Source organism: Antennarius striatus, chromosome 6 (genome assembly GCF_040054535.1).
Source record: "Antennarius striatus isolate MH-2024 chromosome 6, ASM4005453v1, whole genome shotgun sequence".
Taxonomy (NCBI): domain Eukaryota; kingdom Metazoa; phylum Chordata; class Actinopteri; order Lophiiformes; family Antennariidae; genus Antennarius; species Antennarius striatus.
In genome coordinates, this window is record NC_090781.1 from 23,579,089 (window position 1) to 23,594,869 (window position 15,781).

At 38.7% G+C, this 15,781-nt stretch overlaps 2 protein-coding genes across 6 annotated transcripts in view; one reads left to right on the plus strand and one right to left on the minus strand.

The window, feature by feature from the left end:
• yif1b (Yip1 interacting factor homolog B (S. cerevisiae)) overlaps positions 1–15,781 on the minus strand; it is a 54,638-nt gene that overhangs the window by 6,553 nt on the left and 32,304 nt on the right. Inside the window, exon 3 of one of the 4 annotated variants that reach the window (XM_068316822.1) lies at positions 7,213–7,357. The exons of the other annotated variants lie outside the window; for them this stretch is intronic. The gene's annotated coding sequence lies outside the window, so the exon portion shown is untranslated. The remainder of the gene's footprint in view (positions 1–7,212; positions 7,358–15,781) is intronic. 4 annotated transcript variants of the gene reach the window in all.
• LOC137596368 (uncharacterized protein C14orf132) lies at positions 23–12,496 on the plus strand. Of its 2 annotated transcripts, none has more exons than XM_068316827.1 (2): positions 23–213; positions 11,817–12,496. In XM_068316827.1, the coding sequence occupies exons 1-2, from the start codon at positions 172–174 to the stop codon at positions 12,033–12,035; spliced, it is 261 nt and encodes an 86-aa protein (XP_068172928.1). In that variant the 5' UTR covers positions 23–171; the 3' UTR covers positions 12,036–12,496. The 2 variants fall into 2 exon arrangements, 1 of the variants encoding a protein (XP_068172928.1); XR_011035538.1 differs by lacking the exon at positions 23–213 and adding an exon at positions 7,221–7,312 and having other exon boundaries at positions 11,817–11,955.

Here is a 15,781-nt window from a genome sequence, read left to right on the forward strand (position 1 = left end):
GAGAGAAAGAGAGAGAGCGTAAAACTCTCCCATGAAGCATGACATCATTATCTAGCACATCTGCAACGGAACTCGTCAGTTATAACCGACCTTCCTCATAATTTTCTTTTCCTGTGGAGTTTTTTGCTGTCAAGTTTCTTATTTTCAAAATACATTTTCTCACACTCCACCATGGATGCAGGGATAATGGATTTTTCAATGGTAGCAGCACAGGTAAGGGAATAGAACTGAATCCTAGCTATTGCATTAAAGATGCTCAGGCAATTAAAAACAATTTTTAAAAAAAACAACTAATGGTGCTATGCTGGTTACTTTTTGGAAGAGTGTTTATCTCTACTTTTACTATGATTAAACATCTCTAACCAGTGAAAGTAGAGCAAATCCTGTATCCATTTGGCAGAGCTCTTTAATATCATTTGTGATGTAATTTTCATGTTTTTTTAAAAACTTTTATATGTGCTGTATTTTTTTTGGCACATATGAAAGTCATAGGATCTCTTTATTGTCTTTTGTCACTGTTTGTAACCCACAGTAATCTGAAAATCAAGTCAAATCAAGAATAATGTAAACTACGCACACAAAGGCTCACATTTCATTTAAACAACTGAGTTACCATGATGGAGTTTTTTTTGTTTTTTTTGCAATCTTACTGGGAGTTTGAATCTTTAAATTGAGAACGGTCCACAATTGATGAACACACAAAGATTATGCTGCATTGGGCTTTAACATTCTACAAATTTATTGACCAATTGGATGAAGAAGTGCATTAAAAGTAACTAAAGGGATGTGCCTTTATAAAAAACATGCATCGCACCCATTTTTCTGTTGTTTGTTTATTTGAATTTAAGTTGGAGGTTTCAATTTCAGAGCTAAAGCTCCAAAAAATTTGGTAAATTTGTTTTAGAGAATTTGTAATTTTCTACAAAGAAGCAAATCCTAAAAAAAATTAACCAACTTTGTTTTGTGCTTTTCCAGTTTGTTTCATTCATGCTGTTAGCATCCCTGCAGCAGTTTCATTCATTTTCTTGGTCTGCATTGTTATAAAATGTTCATGTCCCATTTTCTGCTGTTTTTTTTCTCTTTATGTCTCCTCTGAACTATGATGTTGAGCAGAGAGCAGCCCGAGGGAGGACCAAAAAGGTCCATTTATGAAGTGTAGTCCTATGCAGCCTATGGGTATGATTTGAAAGCATGCATTGTGCTGCGGGTTTCAAGTGCCAGCACACAGACAGTCCTACTTTTACTGGATTGAATTGCTGCAATTTTGTTGCTCAGTTCACAGGAGGAAGCAAAAGGTTTTTCCTTCTTATTCAGAAAAAAAGATTCTCAAACAAAAGAGCAGGGAGGAGTTTAAAGTTATCTGTGTATTGAATTGAGATTTAATAAAGAATACTAAATGTACAACATGAAACTAAAGAAAATGTTCAATGCATTTGTGCGAGGGAGGCATTTTCTCTTGCCAATTCAGTTAAACAGGAAGCAAGTGGATTCTCTTGTTTTACTTGAGGTTTCTGTTCCCCTTGAAGGCACTTCTCGTCTGGATGGATGAGGATGAGCCCACCTGAAGTACCTGATAAACTTTTTATCAGATGTCAGTTTGACCTAACTCTTCATGATGCGCATACTTCATGACATGACTAAATCAAGACCAATTAGAATTCATTGCAGTGTTGGCTTGACAGAGACAGGACCTGTGATCCAGTTACCAACACACAATCTAGTCCCTGAGCCACGTGTTGTGTTCAAGGGCAATTATTAAGGACACAATCAGCAAAAAACAGCATTGGTTCGAACAGGATGCAAGCAGGACAAATTATAATGGTGATGATGATGAATCCCGTGATGCATTTCAGTGACATGAGAGACTGGAAAAACCAACAAATCAGCAAAAAAAACCCAACAAAACTATTTGCAGTGATGGTGGTACAAAATTTTCTAATGCATGGTTTTGTTTACAAGAGCATGGAGGAGTTGGCTGCAGCGTTTAGGGACAGTTAGCGTGGCGTGATTAAGGACCACACATCAAGCACACCTGATTAACTCTCAGAGAACAGATGGCTATCAGATGAGGCTCTCCATCAAACCCCCTCAGCCGGACAGGGTTCAGGTCCGGAGCAGACAACAGCCTGCTTTCTGGGAGGAGAACTCAGACTGAGGTAAACTTTCTCCCACAGTTCATGAGTTCTATTTCTGGCTGTTTGAGAAAGCTTGGGGGGACTGGTCCGTGCAGGTTCTCATTCATCAAGGTTGTATGTTTTTGGCGGGGGGGGGGGGGGGGGGGGGGGGGGCATGAGGAGAACCTGAACCCAAAACCTTACTTGGACTGAATACTGCAGTGTACTTGTGATAAAGTAATAATATTTTCTGAGATAAAATGAGAATTTCCACATCATAGCTTATATTTAAATGTCTTCTATCAGTGCTGATCCACTTTATTGCGGTTAAGTTACCATCATGTAAGAATATGAAGCAAAACCACGAGACAAGTTCGTGTTTATTTTCTATATTTTTATGATTTGTATGCCCATTAAAAAATATAAATATAAAAGAGAACCTTCTTCAATCCCTTCATTTAATTAGATCCTTAGGGGTTGATCTGGAATAAGATTAAAAATGTAAAGCAGAAAATACGCAGCTCATTTACTCCATCGCCTGGCATCCTTTGTGCCTGTTTTTATTTAATGTCAGGGCAGCAAAGTAGTATTTATAGTGACAGATATTTTAAATAATTTTTAAATCTAACATTATTTAAGCATGCCTCACCAAATGTCTCTCCCACTGCATAGATGAGCTATGCTGGTTATTTATTGACTCCAAAGGATCTGAACATGAGGCGATTTGCTTTTTGTGAGCACACCTTTATGATCTGTTCCTGTGTTATATCAGCAGGATATAAAATAAACTCTTGTGATGGGAGATTGTGACTGTGATGAACGCATTAGGCAATCAGGCAGATGAGTCACTCACGGCACGCAAGACTTTAGAGCCTGTGTTGCCTTATTCATTCAGGAGGGATGGTATAGCGAATTAAACATACATGTCAGACGTGTAGGTTTACACATGACTGCACTTCTGTCATGTCACACGTCAGACTACACTTGAATCAATGAGTCCTCTTTTTCCCCTTTCTGTGATATTTTGTACAAACTTTTGTTAATTTACCTTTAAATTTTAATCAGTGACTTCACATTTATGCTGATAATTCAGAGAAAAGTGGTAAATTATCTTGACCGGTAGCAATAAAAGGACAACATGTACAATAATAATTTTAAAAAAAAATTTGGATGAATTTCGGAGCCTTTAACATCCTTGCGTAATGTGAAAACACTGACTTCTCATATACATTTAATCACATTGCTAAAGCTTAAATTTGAAATGCAGTAAACAATACATTAATCCTCTGGGAAATCATGGTAGTATGGCATTATTCCTACTGCTGTATTTTATTAGAGGATTAGTATAATCTCTCTCATATAGTATACAGTATGTATTACTTACAAAGTAGTACATTATAAAGTGTCTGGATTCATTCAAGAGACACTACAGTATATTAAATTTTGAGGCCGGATATTTTCACTTTCTCAGATGACAAGCGATAGACTTTTCCAGCATATAGTTGTCAAGGAAATACCGCATGGATCTTTATTAAAAAAAAACTTTAAAAAAAACTGCACACAATGTGAATCCACCAGGTATATAAATGTCAAAGTCTTCCCTGTAAAACGAACTTCATGGAATTTCCCGGGAGATCAGACGTTTTTGCGTTTACATGACCCACCATGTTGTGATTTCTGCTCCTCCGTCCGATGCCTGAATTCTCTAGTAGTGACTCTGACAGGACTTTAACAAGAGGCCAGCTTTCATGACATGCACTTAGTAGACTCAACATCTCAGTGCATGAAGAGGCCATTAAGTATGTTCAGAAAAACACAATTTTAATAAAACTAAGCTTAACAGAGCATGAAATGAATGTACTGTTCTGTAGAGTGAAGGGCAGTACGTATGGGATGTGTAGTGTCTGTAGGCAGTAGCTTCATGTGGGTGTTGTGTCGCCGTCCACTGGTGTGAGATTTACCTCCTTATTCTGGAAGGTGCATCATTTAATCTACATGAATGTGAGTCCTGGTGTCAAGGTAACCGGACAGAGGCCCGTTCACTTAAACACAGTGATGGTCCTGAACTAATGTTCAAAGCAAATTTTGTTCAAAATACTTACTGTAAGAATGTTTATCACCATGGTTACTATAGTAATCACAGAATAGGATTGTAAATGGAACATCAGAAAATTTGTTTCTATATATCCGGACTGGTAATTTAAGAGTTAAATGTTGGAATTCCTGCATTAGTGTGCATCTATACATGTGCATGCAAGTGCGTGTGTGCACGTGTGCGTGTGTGTGTCTGTGTGTGTCTGAAGCGTGAAGGGTCTTATGAAAGCTGAATAAGGTCACTTAATGATGTCAGTGAATGCTGTTCTTTGCTCGTCTGTCAGGCTCTGAAGCCTCCAGGAAAATTTAGCACAGATTCAACCAGCCATGAGAACTAGACTCTCCCTCTCTCTCTCTTTCTCTCTCTGGGTCTCCCTCCCTCTCATTCCACATCTCTCTCTGGAGCGTTGTTTTTATTGCTCACTAACCTACAGTCAGAGCACCTCCACCTTCTGTCTCTCGCCTTCCCTTCCCTCTCTGTCCTCCAGCTCTCATCCGCTCCAGATAAATCCCAGCGGCCGTATACGTTCTTCTCAAACGGTGACGGAACTAAGAATTATTTTCATCTTCTTCTATGTTGTGATTTAGTTTGTTTGGACTCCATTACTTCTGGGCATGCTGAGAACATTCATTTCCAAGAACTGCTGTTCTTCACAGAGGTGCTGCGTGGCTGTGGATGCTTGTGAATAATGCAAATGTCAAATAAGAATAAGGGAGTGAGCTCCAGGGATTATCCATGTTTATTTATATTATACATACATGACAAGGCGGATGCACGTGTGAAGACATATACTGAACACAAACACATGTCTCTTCATCCTTTCTGGCCCTGTCCTTTGTGTCTCTTCACCTCCTCTGTAATTTCTTTCAATCTTCACTTTATTTCTTTTTCCCACGACAGATGTTTCATATAGAAAAGGAACAGCTGGCTGCTATGAGGCTGTTTATTCACCCTTTCTTTATCTTCTGCCCTCTCCCTTTAATCTTTCATCCTTTTTTTTTTTTTTTTTTTTGATGGGTCACAGATGGAGACCCAAAATTTTGGTCTTGGAAATTGCAATAAATTCAAAATCTGGAGGAGAGATGTGTGATAAAAACTAGCAGAGGTGACAAAAGCAGATGCACAATCAATACAATGAATTTGTGAGGATAAAGGGAGTAAATGTGAGACATTTGTAGAGATAAAGATGCAAGACAGCGATAGTGTAGCTGATGGTGGCAGTGAAGACACTTTTTAATTGAGTTAGAGGGGAAATCAAAGCTGAAGCACTTTTTTTCTCCTTTCCACAACACAATTCAAACCGTTCGCCCCATTATGACACGTTCCAAATTATTAGTTTCTGAGACAGAAAAGGTGATGCACTGCGTGTCAGCGATGTTATTACGCACATTACAAGAATTCTAGATGTGAAATAAATGCTGAGGTAGACGTTTTCTGCATTGATGCACACAGAACATTAAACACAGAAGCACGTTTTCTAACCTGTGCATATGCATCAAGCCATGCACACATAGGCCGACTGTTCCTGTGTGTAGTGCATGAATATGCATGCGCGCACACACACACACACACACACACACACACACACACACACACACACACACACACACACACACACACACACACAGAAACGCAGGTGCATGCCATATGAACATGTCTCCATGCGTGTAAAACACACAAATACACAAAGGAATTCTCATTTTTGTTTGACTTACGTGTTGTTATTTTTTATTTTTTATTTTTTTTACCTGCGTGTCTACAAAATCTCAGATGCAGTAAAGCTGATCATCCTCCTAACTGGAAGCTCATGGCCACGTGCTCACAGCGCTGTCGGTACAAATCTGATGTACAGTAGGGTTTGTGTTACATCACGCATGCTGTCACCCTGTTGAAGAATTTTTCAGTCTTTCTTTTACTGATTCTGCTCTGGCTTGGGAAAGACTTTTTGAGTGGAAATGACCATTTTCTCCTTCGGTATGGTTACTTTTTTTATTTTTTTTAACAACTGCCAGGACAACAGCACTAGTTGTTTAGCTGTAATGGTTTTGCTCAGCAGACATTTAAACATGGCATAGAGGGAAACTCATTGTGTTCCGCTTAGAGGAAGTCCTGCCTGTTAAGTGTTTCTCGGACACCTAATGTAAGCGAGTTTGTCAGTGTTGGCTGTGCAACCAGTTCATTGCACTGTTAACATCATCAGAGGAGGACATCCAATGATGTTGCTTTCTAACTGGAACATGCATCAGTGGTGCCGAGGGTCAAATATCGGCCATCCCGCTAATTTAGAAAGAGGAAGTTACAACCAGGAAGTAAAAAGTCTTATTTCAGGTAATTAAAGACATGAATTTGTGAAACCAAAGTGATTGCCTTAAGATACAGTAGATGCTATTGCAGATGCTTGACTGCAAATCTATTGATCCAGTGAGCTGCAGAATGGGCTTCTCCTGCATCTTTTTAAATCTATTTGCGAGACAACATAAATGCTCCTTCCTGATGTGTCGACAACTCTCTTTTGTGGATGCAGCCACTGTGAGTTCTGCTTTCTGTGATGTGGTGTGAGGATCTTCTTTGTGGAATAAATCAGGTTATATTATCCCAGAACATCTGGTTCTGTGTTATTCTGATTTATGACTGGTTTTGGCTGCTTTAATGCTTCGGCTATGGTTATCTCAGCAGTGAGATGAAGGCCGGCTCGAGGCTACAGATGTCCTCCTGGTCAGCTGATTCATAGGTGAAAACTCTTCTGCCACCCCCACACACAATACACACATTAACAAAATACACATTATGCTGTGTTCTGCCCCTCTGTCTCTCCATCCATATCACAAACACTTCTTTACACGCTGGTGATCACAGCGGGATGTATAATCTGTCTCACACACATGTTCATCCAGCGCTCTTATTTTCACTGGGATCTCTCTCTCTCTCTCTCTCTCTCTCACACACACACACACACACACACTCTCTCTCTCTCTCTCTCCCACACTGAGTTTATTCTCTCACCGCCTCAAAGCGCAGCTCCTCTCAGTGCGAGTCTGATCTTGGGACGGGACAGGCAGGAACTCCGTCACTGATCCCTTTCTGTGCACACAGCCGGCAGCAGGTACAACTCTTTCTCACGACGCATGTCTTTATCTGTGCATAGATTCTAACAAAGAAGCAAGGAACCTAAATAATAAGGAATAATTCCAGCTGCTTTCATACGGCATGTTTTAGAGGCGGTTATATTAGTTTCAACAGTAGAATGACTTCATGCAAAAATATCTGACTGACTTGTGTTTTATGAACAAGATCCAAGAGACAAATTCTGGCAAATATTTATAATGTGGTACTTGAGATCATGAAAAAATTTATATATATTTTTACCCCGAAAAGCTTTTCCTTTTTCTGTAGTTTGCTCTTTAACGTGAATTGTCATCGTGCAGCATCCTTTTTGCACATATAGTAGTGTCAGAACCACAAGAGTGTAAATTGCTAACATTTATTAATTGCATTTGAAAGTTGATTTCTGTCTAAGACGATAACAGTTTGATGTTTCCAGTAGCAGCAAATATTTCTCCTCCAGTCATTACTTTTGGAGTTTTTGCAGTCAAAACGGCCTGGCATATAATTAATGTTATACAGTATCAAGATGGCAGTAATATATCACTTCCTTAATGCTGTGAGGTTTCATAATGTAAAAAAAGCTCTGATTTCATTAATAAAGTTACCTTAAAAAATAATGGATATTTTATTTATTAGGTCAATAAAGTATTAAATTTCGTTCTTATGTGCATTTTATTTTAGACGGTTATTTCCTATGTTGTTTTTTGTCGTAGTCTTTTTGGGTTTTATTCTAAAAATCACCCTCTGGGCTCTGAGCTGACTATTATTACAGCCTGGTGTCAGTTTCCTGTAACTCAACCTGCTGTGTTGTCGAAATATCGCCCATCCGTTATGTCAGGCGTCACCTTACTTCACATTTTGATTGGGTCTTTATTTTATTTGTGTGGTTTACATCTCTGTGTTTACTGATGGAATGTAAATATAAATGTCTTTCATTTTTGATTTGTAGGTCTTGGTCTCAGTCTATTTTTTCCCCTCTAACTCTTTTCAAAGATTCTTGTGGCATTTCTACCAAATGCAATAAAAATAAATGGAATGAATATAAAGCAGAGGCCTCTGTGAAGCTGTTTATGGAAAAGTCAGTTCCTTATGACTGAAAATAACTGTAAATGTGCTCTTAATGAACAGATTGCTTCTCTTCTACACAGCCTAATACTTTGTGTGTGTGTGTGTGTGTGTGTGTGTGTGTGTGTGTGTGTGTGTTTGCATGGTTGATAATCAAGCATTTAGTTTATCAGAATTACAGTTCAGATTGATTTAAAGCAGATACTATGGGAATTATGAGCGGCAGGAGATTCATTCATTCATTCATATTATGCATCAACAAACATGTCAGCCCCCTAAATTATGTTTGAATTGTCCAAATAATCATTTATTCACACAGTTCCTACAAACAAAAAAAACCCCTCACCAATGAGATCGGTTTTCCAACAAAATATAAATAAAAGATGAGATTACAACATTTTTACTTGAATACACATGTTAAAGTGCTGATGCCGAGTTGTAGCATGGGATTAAATTTTCTAATCTCAGACTCTGCGGTTAAAACAAAGTTTTGGTCGTCTGGGTACGTGCCGCAATAAAACTTGCACATATTAAAAGCTTTGTTCTTGTGTTTTTGTGACCTTTTGGTGTTGCTCCATTCAAAAACGAGATGGATTCATTTAATCTGAGGGGTGAACCTTAAGATAACAACACCAGTGTTGTGTTTGCATGGTTTTATAGCCCATTGCAGGAGGTTTGGATGCTTTTAGTTGTCTTTTATCTCACAGGAGAAAAGCAAACATTTGCCCAACTGGAAGAAGTTTTAATTAAATATCAATATTAAGTGGCCGATGTGAAAGCTCTTCGTTTGCTCATAAATTATGCAGCCATATATTAACTGCTGCAACATTCAGGTGCTGTTTTCCTTTCTGAGGACTGAACACACACAACTGTGTGTTACAGTGATGAGATTAGACAGCTGTGCATGAATAATGATGCACACTATACAGGAAGATAATCATCCTGTACATCACATTCAGTGTATTCCAAGCAAGGTGGTGCGGAAATGTAATGAGTACATTTATGTTTGTGTTTTAATTTATTTTCTTCAAGCTCCTGTTGTTCTTATTTTGTGCAGGAATGCAGAAGCTGGGTGTTTGATGTGGATTCTGGAAACTCATTTATTCATCACTGATTTTAAAGACTTCACACACTCTTCTGTATACAACACACACCTCCCCCCAGAAGAAGGGAGTCGGGTAACCTTGTGTCATGCTCCCTGTGATCCGCGTTGACCCTTCTTAAACTGGGTGACTGAGCATTAGCAAAGACATCGCTCAACGCTGTCCTCTCAGATTGTTCATCCTGTAAAACGGAAACTATTTTAGACCTCCACCCGGTCTGTGACGACATTAGTATCAAATGACAGCAATAAGCACTTACTGCGCTTTAGCACGTGATGTATTATAATGGATTTCCCTTGTCATAGCCAGTGATAGCAAAAGAAAAACAGGTTTTGTTTCACCGCCCTCGGTATGATGGGTTTCTTCTTGGAAAATTTACCCTGAAGTCACTCACGGGTTGTGGATGGATGGATGAGGATAGGAGAGAAGCATCCCAGAGTCGCACCAGAGGACAAATCTATTTGTCATCACAGACGTTCGGCCTCAAGTCGCACAAACACATATTCATCTGCGTCATGGAGATTCAAACAGGACATATTTCTGTCTCTTCAGGTGTGTTCTGGGTCTCTGTCACTCTTTTCTTATCTATAAATAAATTTAGATATGTCTGACATGCATTTGAAATACAGTTAAACCTCATCTTAAGTCATCTTGGGTTAATTTGTTCTCAAATTATATGTCAGTTTAAAAAAAAACTTGGAAAAATAAAAATCAAGTTATCCTTTTACTCCACTTTACGTCTGTCTGGGATATTGGAATCCCCAGTAATCCGTTAGAAGCTCATATCATGTTACTGTACAATAAATCAGGATAAAAATACAGTATCATGTTAGTAGCCCATGACCCACTATGAGAAGTAGCTGAATAGATGTTTTTTCTGTACTATATTAAAAAATAAAATTTGTAAACTTAAAAATAGATTTATATCAACCAAATATTGTTGAAAATACATTCATAAAGTGTAGTACGGAATGAGAATAGCCTGAAGACTAGTTAATTCAACTTACTTCATTTTTCAATTTACGTCGAATTACGTTTTCACTAAAAGGTTGCCCTCAAAAATGTAATAAAACCATTTGTGTGGCTGAAAAATAATCAATTTATTTTCTGTTCATTCATTACTGTCTGAATAAATGTTGTCACTGTATATTTCTGCAAACTCACGGGTACGGTATACTAATGCAAGAAAAAAGTACAGTAGTAATGTAGTCATGGCAACCGTATCACAGTGAGCTCTGGGATGACTCCAGATGCTTATAAAATCCTGCAGTTTATTTGCGTCCTTCTTTCCCCCTTGTTAAAAAGTTAAATTACCAAACAGAACTTTTCCAGGTGAGAAGCAGAAGGAGGCTTTTAGGTGCTGGAATTGCCTGAAGTTGTGAAGTCAGACTTTTATCTGTTAAAGTGAAAGCTGCGATTATTACTGGTCAGTGAGCTGTCTGTTCCCATCAGAGCATCCAGGCAATAGTTTGTACGTCAGTCTGAGACAACCTTGGTGCTTCACACTTGTGTTATTGTCTTTTTCTGTGCCGTATGTGTGTGTGTGTGTGTGTGTGTATAGTTACAGTGGATTAAGTTCACACATCTGACTTTACCATCTGCACACATGAGCATCACACCTCTGGGCTGACAGCAGAACAAGCACTGTAAAGTAGAACTAGTTGAAGCGTGTAAATGTGTGCGTTTGTGTGCGACGGGAAGAAATGAAAGAAATTTCTTCTGCAGATATTCGAGGTAATTATATTTATAGCTCTGTGAATCTCCCTCCTGTATTCTACTTGGTGCTACGGAAGCCCCCCAGGGGACACAACATGTCCAGCTGAGATTAACATATTTATTATCTCATTTAATTCTTTGTCTTACTCCTCTGTATTTTATATGCATATGCCAGATTCTTTCAGTATAAGCAACGCGTTTGTCAGATGTTGTTAATCCATCTGAGATTTAATCCCTTTGAGATCCCGATTCTTCGTCACTGTACTGTACAGCTGCCTTGTGATTGGGCACAGCTGTGGGGTTTACCTCCTGAACAGAACATGTTATTGTTCAGCCATGCCTCCTTAACATTGGAAGATTTATTTAAGACTGACTGCAGCTGTTTTTACTGCTTTGACATAAATACATTTAGAGCTAGAATTGCACTGTTTTCAGGATGAAATCAGATCAGGTCTCTGATCATTTGTCAGTATAAGTGATTCCTAACCACTAAGCTCTATCATGTGATGAAGAACCTTGAGCTTCTACTCATTTCTTAATATTCCAGTTCAGGATGCCCTTAAACCTGATCTGAACTGTCTAAAACAAAAACGAACCCTCTCCTCTCTCTCCTGACAGCATTTCCCGGCTGTGAGTGGAGCCTTCATGGATTCCCCCTACAACGGCAACACGTCGCTGCAGACGTCGACTTCCAACCTCAACGCCGGCTACTCTCGACCTTCAGAAGCGGAGGATGATGGGAAAGTGTCCAGTGACACCATCTGGCTGTGGATCGCTGTGCTGGCGACCATTGGGAACATAGTGGTGGTGGCTGTGGTTTGCGCCTGTGCCTTCTGACAAGATGGAAGTGAAAGTACTGCTGCTGTCAGACAGTGGGGAATCTTGTATAGGCTGAAAGTATATATTTTTCCAGAAATGATGTAAAATAGCCTTACTTTTAGATTAATCTGTGAGATTTAATTTGAGATTCTTCATTCAAATACTTTTTTTTTTTAACAACTAAGAGCAAAAGTATTAAACTATAATCAGACAAATAATGACCCTATAGTCACAATTACTTACAGGTTTTCACAAAACTACAGCACAAATAAAGATGAATGAGAGGACCACAAATTTGAGGTTGAATACTCAAAATAGTCAGGGGCTTAAGTAGAATATAGGGTATTATAAAATTCCATCTAATCAGGCACCAAGCTTATATTCCCACACAGATTGTTATACATCCATCAGGAAAGCACAGTATTAGCACTATAGGCCACCTATAAACTTATTAACCTTTTTCCTTTTAGGTTACACGGTAAAAATTGCTTAACAGTCCTCAAAAACAACAAAACAGTTGAAATATATGAGAAGATATTACTTTGAAAGATTTCTTTAGTTATTGTTCTGACAGGACAAAGGCATAAAAACAAAAGACAATGACTTTTGATCAGATCAAGACTCTAAATGGGTCACATGGATATGTTTTTTGAATTAGTCTTCGTCCTTTAAAATTCTAAAGCTGAATTTATTCATGTTGGTCTTCAGGCTATAAAAAAAACAAAACAAAAAACTTCTCTGGTCTTGTAATAGGGATAATTTTGCCAATGGTCAGCTGCTTACGCAAGCCATGCTGGTGTTATATAAGTTCAGCGCTGGTTGTTCCAGAGGTCAACCTCAGAATTGCAAGGATTAGACGAGATCATAGCTTGATCTCTTATTGGGATCAGAGCCTGAATGTGCAGAAGCTGCATGAGTTTGGAGCTCCAAGCCCTGACCTTTGAGCTCAACTTTCCGTACTGTTCTTTTCTATTCTATTTACTTTAAGCACTCCATATAGTGATGTCGATGTATCCCCGACTGTTTCTGCACCGGTCTTGGATGATGTGAATCAAAGGTGGCAGGTTCAGCGGCTGCTAAAATCCCAATTCTCCTTAAACAACTCTGAGAACCTGAAACTTTCATTATTTACACGAGTAAATATTAAAAGGGGCCCACTTTTAAGGCGTTTTTTTAAAGTTGAATGAGACATGGAGTAGATCTTTCAGTGACGGCCTGTCCTTTCACCATGATGCTAAAGAACGAGTGCTGCAGCAGCTTCAGATGATATGAAGCAGTGAACGGAAGCGGCTGGGCCCACTGGTCTTTCATGACTGACTCCTGTCATGATGGATATTCTGCTTGTGATTTGGCCTTTGGAGGAAAGTCTGTAAGAAAGGATATACTTTTCTACATGGGTAAAACCTAGCTTTCACATGTTGTTTGCTGCCTTCTCTTAAATTTGCTCAGAAATTCTTGCTTCAAAATGAAAATCACCTAAATCCTCATTCTGGATTAATCATATTGGGATAAATGATTGAAAAGGTTCCAGGAAAAAATGATTTTACTGTTGCCACAGGAAGGTTTCAGTGAAGAGTTCGATCTCTACTTACAGTAAGCACATGTGCTTTAGTAATGGTCCAGGGCCACTTACATTTTCCTGGACTACATTTAATAGGATTATCAGTATTCACGTACACTCATTGACTGAATAAAGGATTTAATCTAATACTTAGATGCTTTCCACTAGTGCTCAGAAATGCCCAGAGTGACTGCTATTGTAAAATCACCCGGTTTTGTATTTGACAAAACTGTCAAATAAGAAAAAGGCAACGTTCATCTGTGATTTCATTAAATGTAATAAGCGAGGAAGATCACGCAGCGGCATTTCTCTCGGTCAGGATTACTTTTCTCCATCACAAGGATAAGAACATCATTGGTAAGAGAAAATTCTAGTCGTTTTAGGATCAACATCAAAAGAATCTAAGATTCTTAGCGATGAGATGAAGTCAAAGTAAAAGTTAATCAAGGAAAAGGAAGGAATTGGTATAATTGATGGTTCATCAACCTGAGCGAGTACTTTCACAAATCAAAAATTCACAAAGTACTATACTGTAAAGGCTCTTGGACTCCTTCCTGGTAGCGTGTTGTCTCAGATGACTTATTCAGCATACTTCTCTACATCATGTAGTTTTAACCCAGTGCTGTCAGAATGACTCACACAGCCAACATCGAGCAGCGTCATGCATTGCATGTGTGTGGTTACGCTCAGGCATGTGTTCACACACGCACGTCACCATCTCTAAGCTGGGATCCAGCTTTTGTTCAAACTGCCTAATTGTCCTGTCAGTGCTCAGCAGAGTTAAGAGCTGAAATGCTCCTCTCCTCTTTCCGTTTTGCCCCCCCCCTCTTCTTCGCTCGGCATCCCAGTGGGAAGTGTGCCCCTGGTGGCTATTAGAGTGGTCAGAACAGATCACATCTCTGCGGTTGACTTTAATACGGGATGAGATTACGGACAGGATAGTGGATAGAGACAAAGATAGAGCCTGAAGACCATGTGGAGATTGGATTTGTGACATTACTCATCTGAGAGTGTTGGCTTGAGTGATTCATAAAGATCTAGCAAAATAATAAAGATAATGAGGACGTGTTCATTTCTACCATTAACACTGAAAAACATTGACAAGGAAATTACATAATGTTAAGAGAGGTTGCTGCAAGGAGGAGAAAATTTCATAAATAATAAGCATTATTGATAGATATGAGAAAAATATAGGAGGCAAGAAAAGGAAAGTACATTTTTCTCTATTTCCCAGGTATAATTAATCTTTTCCAGGACAGGAAGTGGTACAGAGATGAAAATATGAGTGTAAACTTTAAGAAACTACTGACATAAAACCAGAAGTTTAAACATTTTATTTTTCCATATTTTATGTTGTTCATAGACAAGAGTTTTAGAAATGCTAATTAGTCCCATACGCCTAAATGAGTAACAACTACCAGTTGTCGTCTTTGATTGGTTGAGGCTCAGGTGTCCACTGTTCACCACCACCTTCATCCAACCGCTTTATCAACCAACCAACGACCAGGAACGACTTGAACCATTTAAAGTCCAGCAATGGTTCCACATTTCTCAGTAATTTCAAGCGTCTTGAACTGAATTTGAAGAGAGCATCACAGCATGAGCATCAAATTATGGACGAGATGATGATTCACAACGCCCTCTAACTACACAGTTATCCCTGACCTGCCTGCACAGACACATGGAAGGATGACGCATCCACTACACTGTCGACTCCAGCTGCTGGTTAACAACCCGTTAACTCCAGCGACAACCACCCAGGAAGTAGGTAAGAAATGAAGTTGCTGCATAAAATGTAGATTGCATAGACAGCAGAGGCTTAGTGGGAAATCCTGCGCTGATTTAAACAGGATCACATTCTTGCAAGTCCACAATGTTCAGTATTAATAGTGATACAAAGAGGCATGTTAATTTTTGCAAAGACATTCTGAAAAGTAACTCACTCTACCTGCCGGATAGAGGAGTTCTCTTTCTCTGTTTTTGGACCAAAAAACAAATTAAAAAATAAAAGTATCATATAAATTAAACACAATATACCTTAAGGAAGAACAGGTACAAGTAGTTTCCTTTTGCATTTGCAAATATGCTTTTCTTTCTCCTGTAGAAAAGATTCCGTTAGACTTTAGTGCAACATTGATAATAGAGAAATTGTGAGAGGCTTTTGTGAATAAAATTATGCTTTAATGTGTCTGTTAAAAGCAAG

Bases quoted from the DNA above. Each gene is read 5' to 3' on its own strand.
- LOC137596368 (XM_068316827.1), top strand. From the start codon at position 172: ATGGATGCAGGGATAATGGATTTTTCAATGGTAGCAGCACAG. The intron at 214-11,816 runs GTAAGGGAATAG...CTCTCCTGACAG, and splicing joins TTTCAATGGTAGCAGCACAG to CATTTCCCGGCTGTGAGTGG.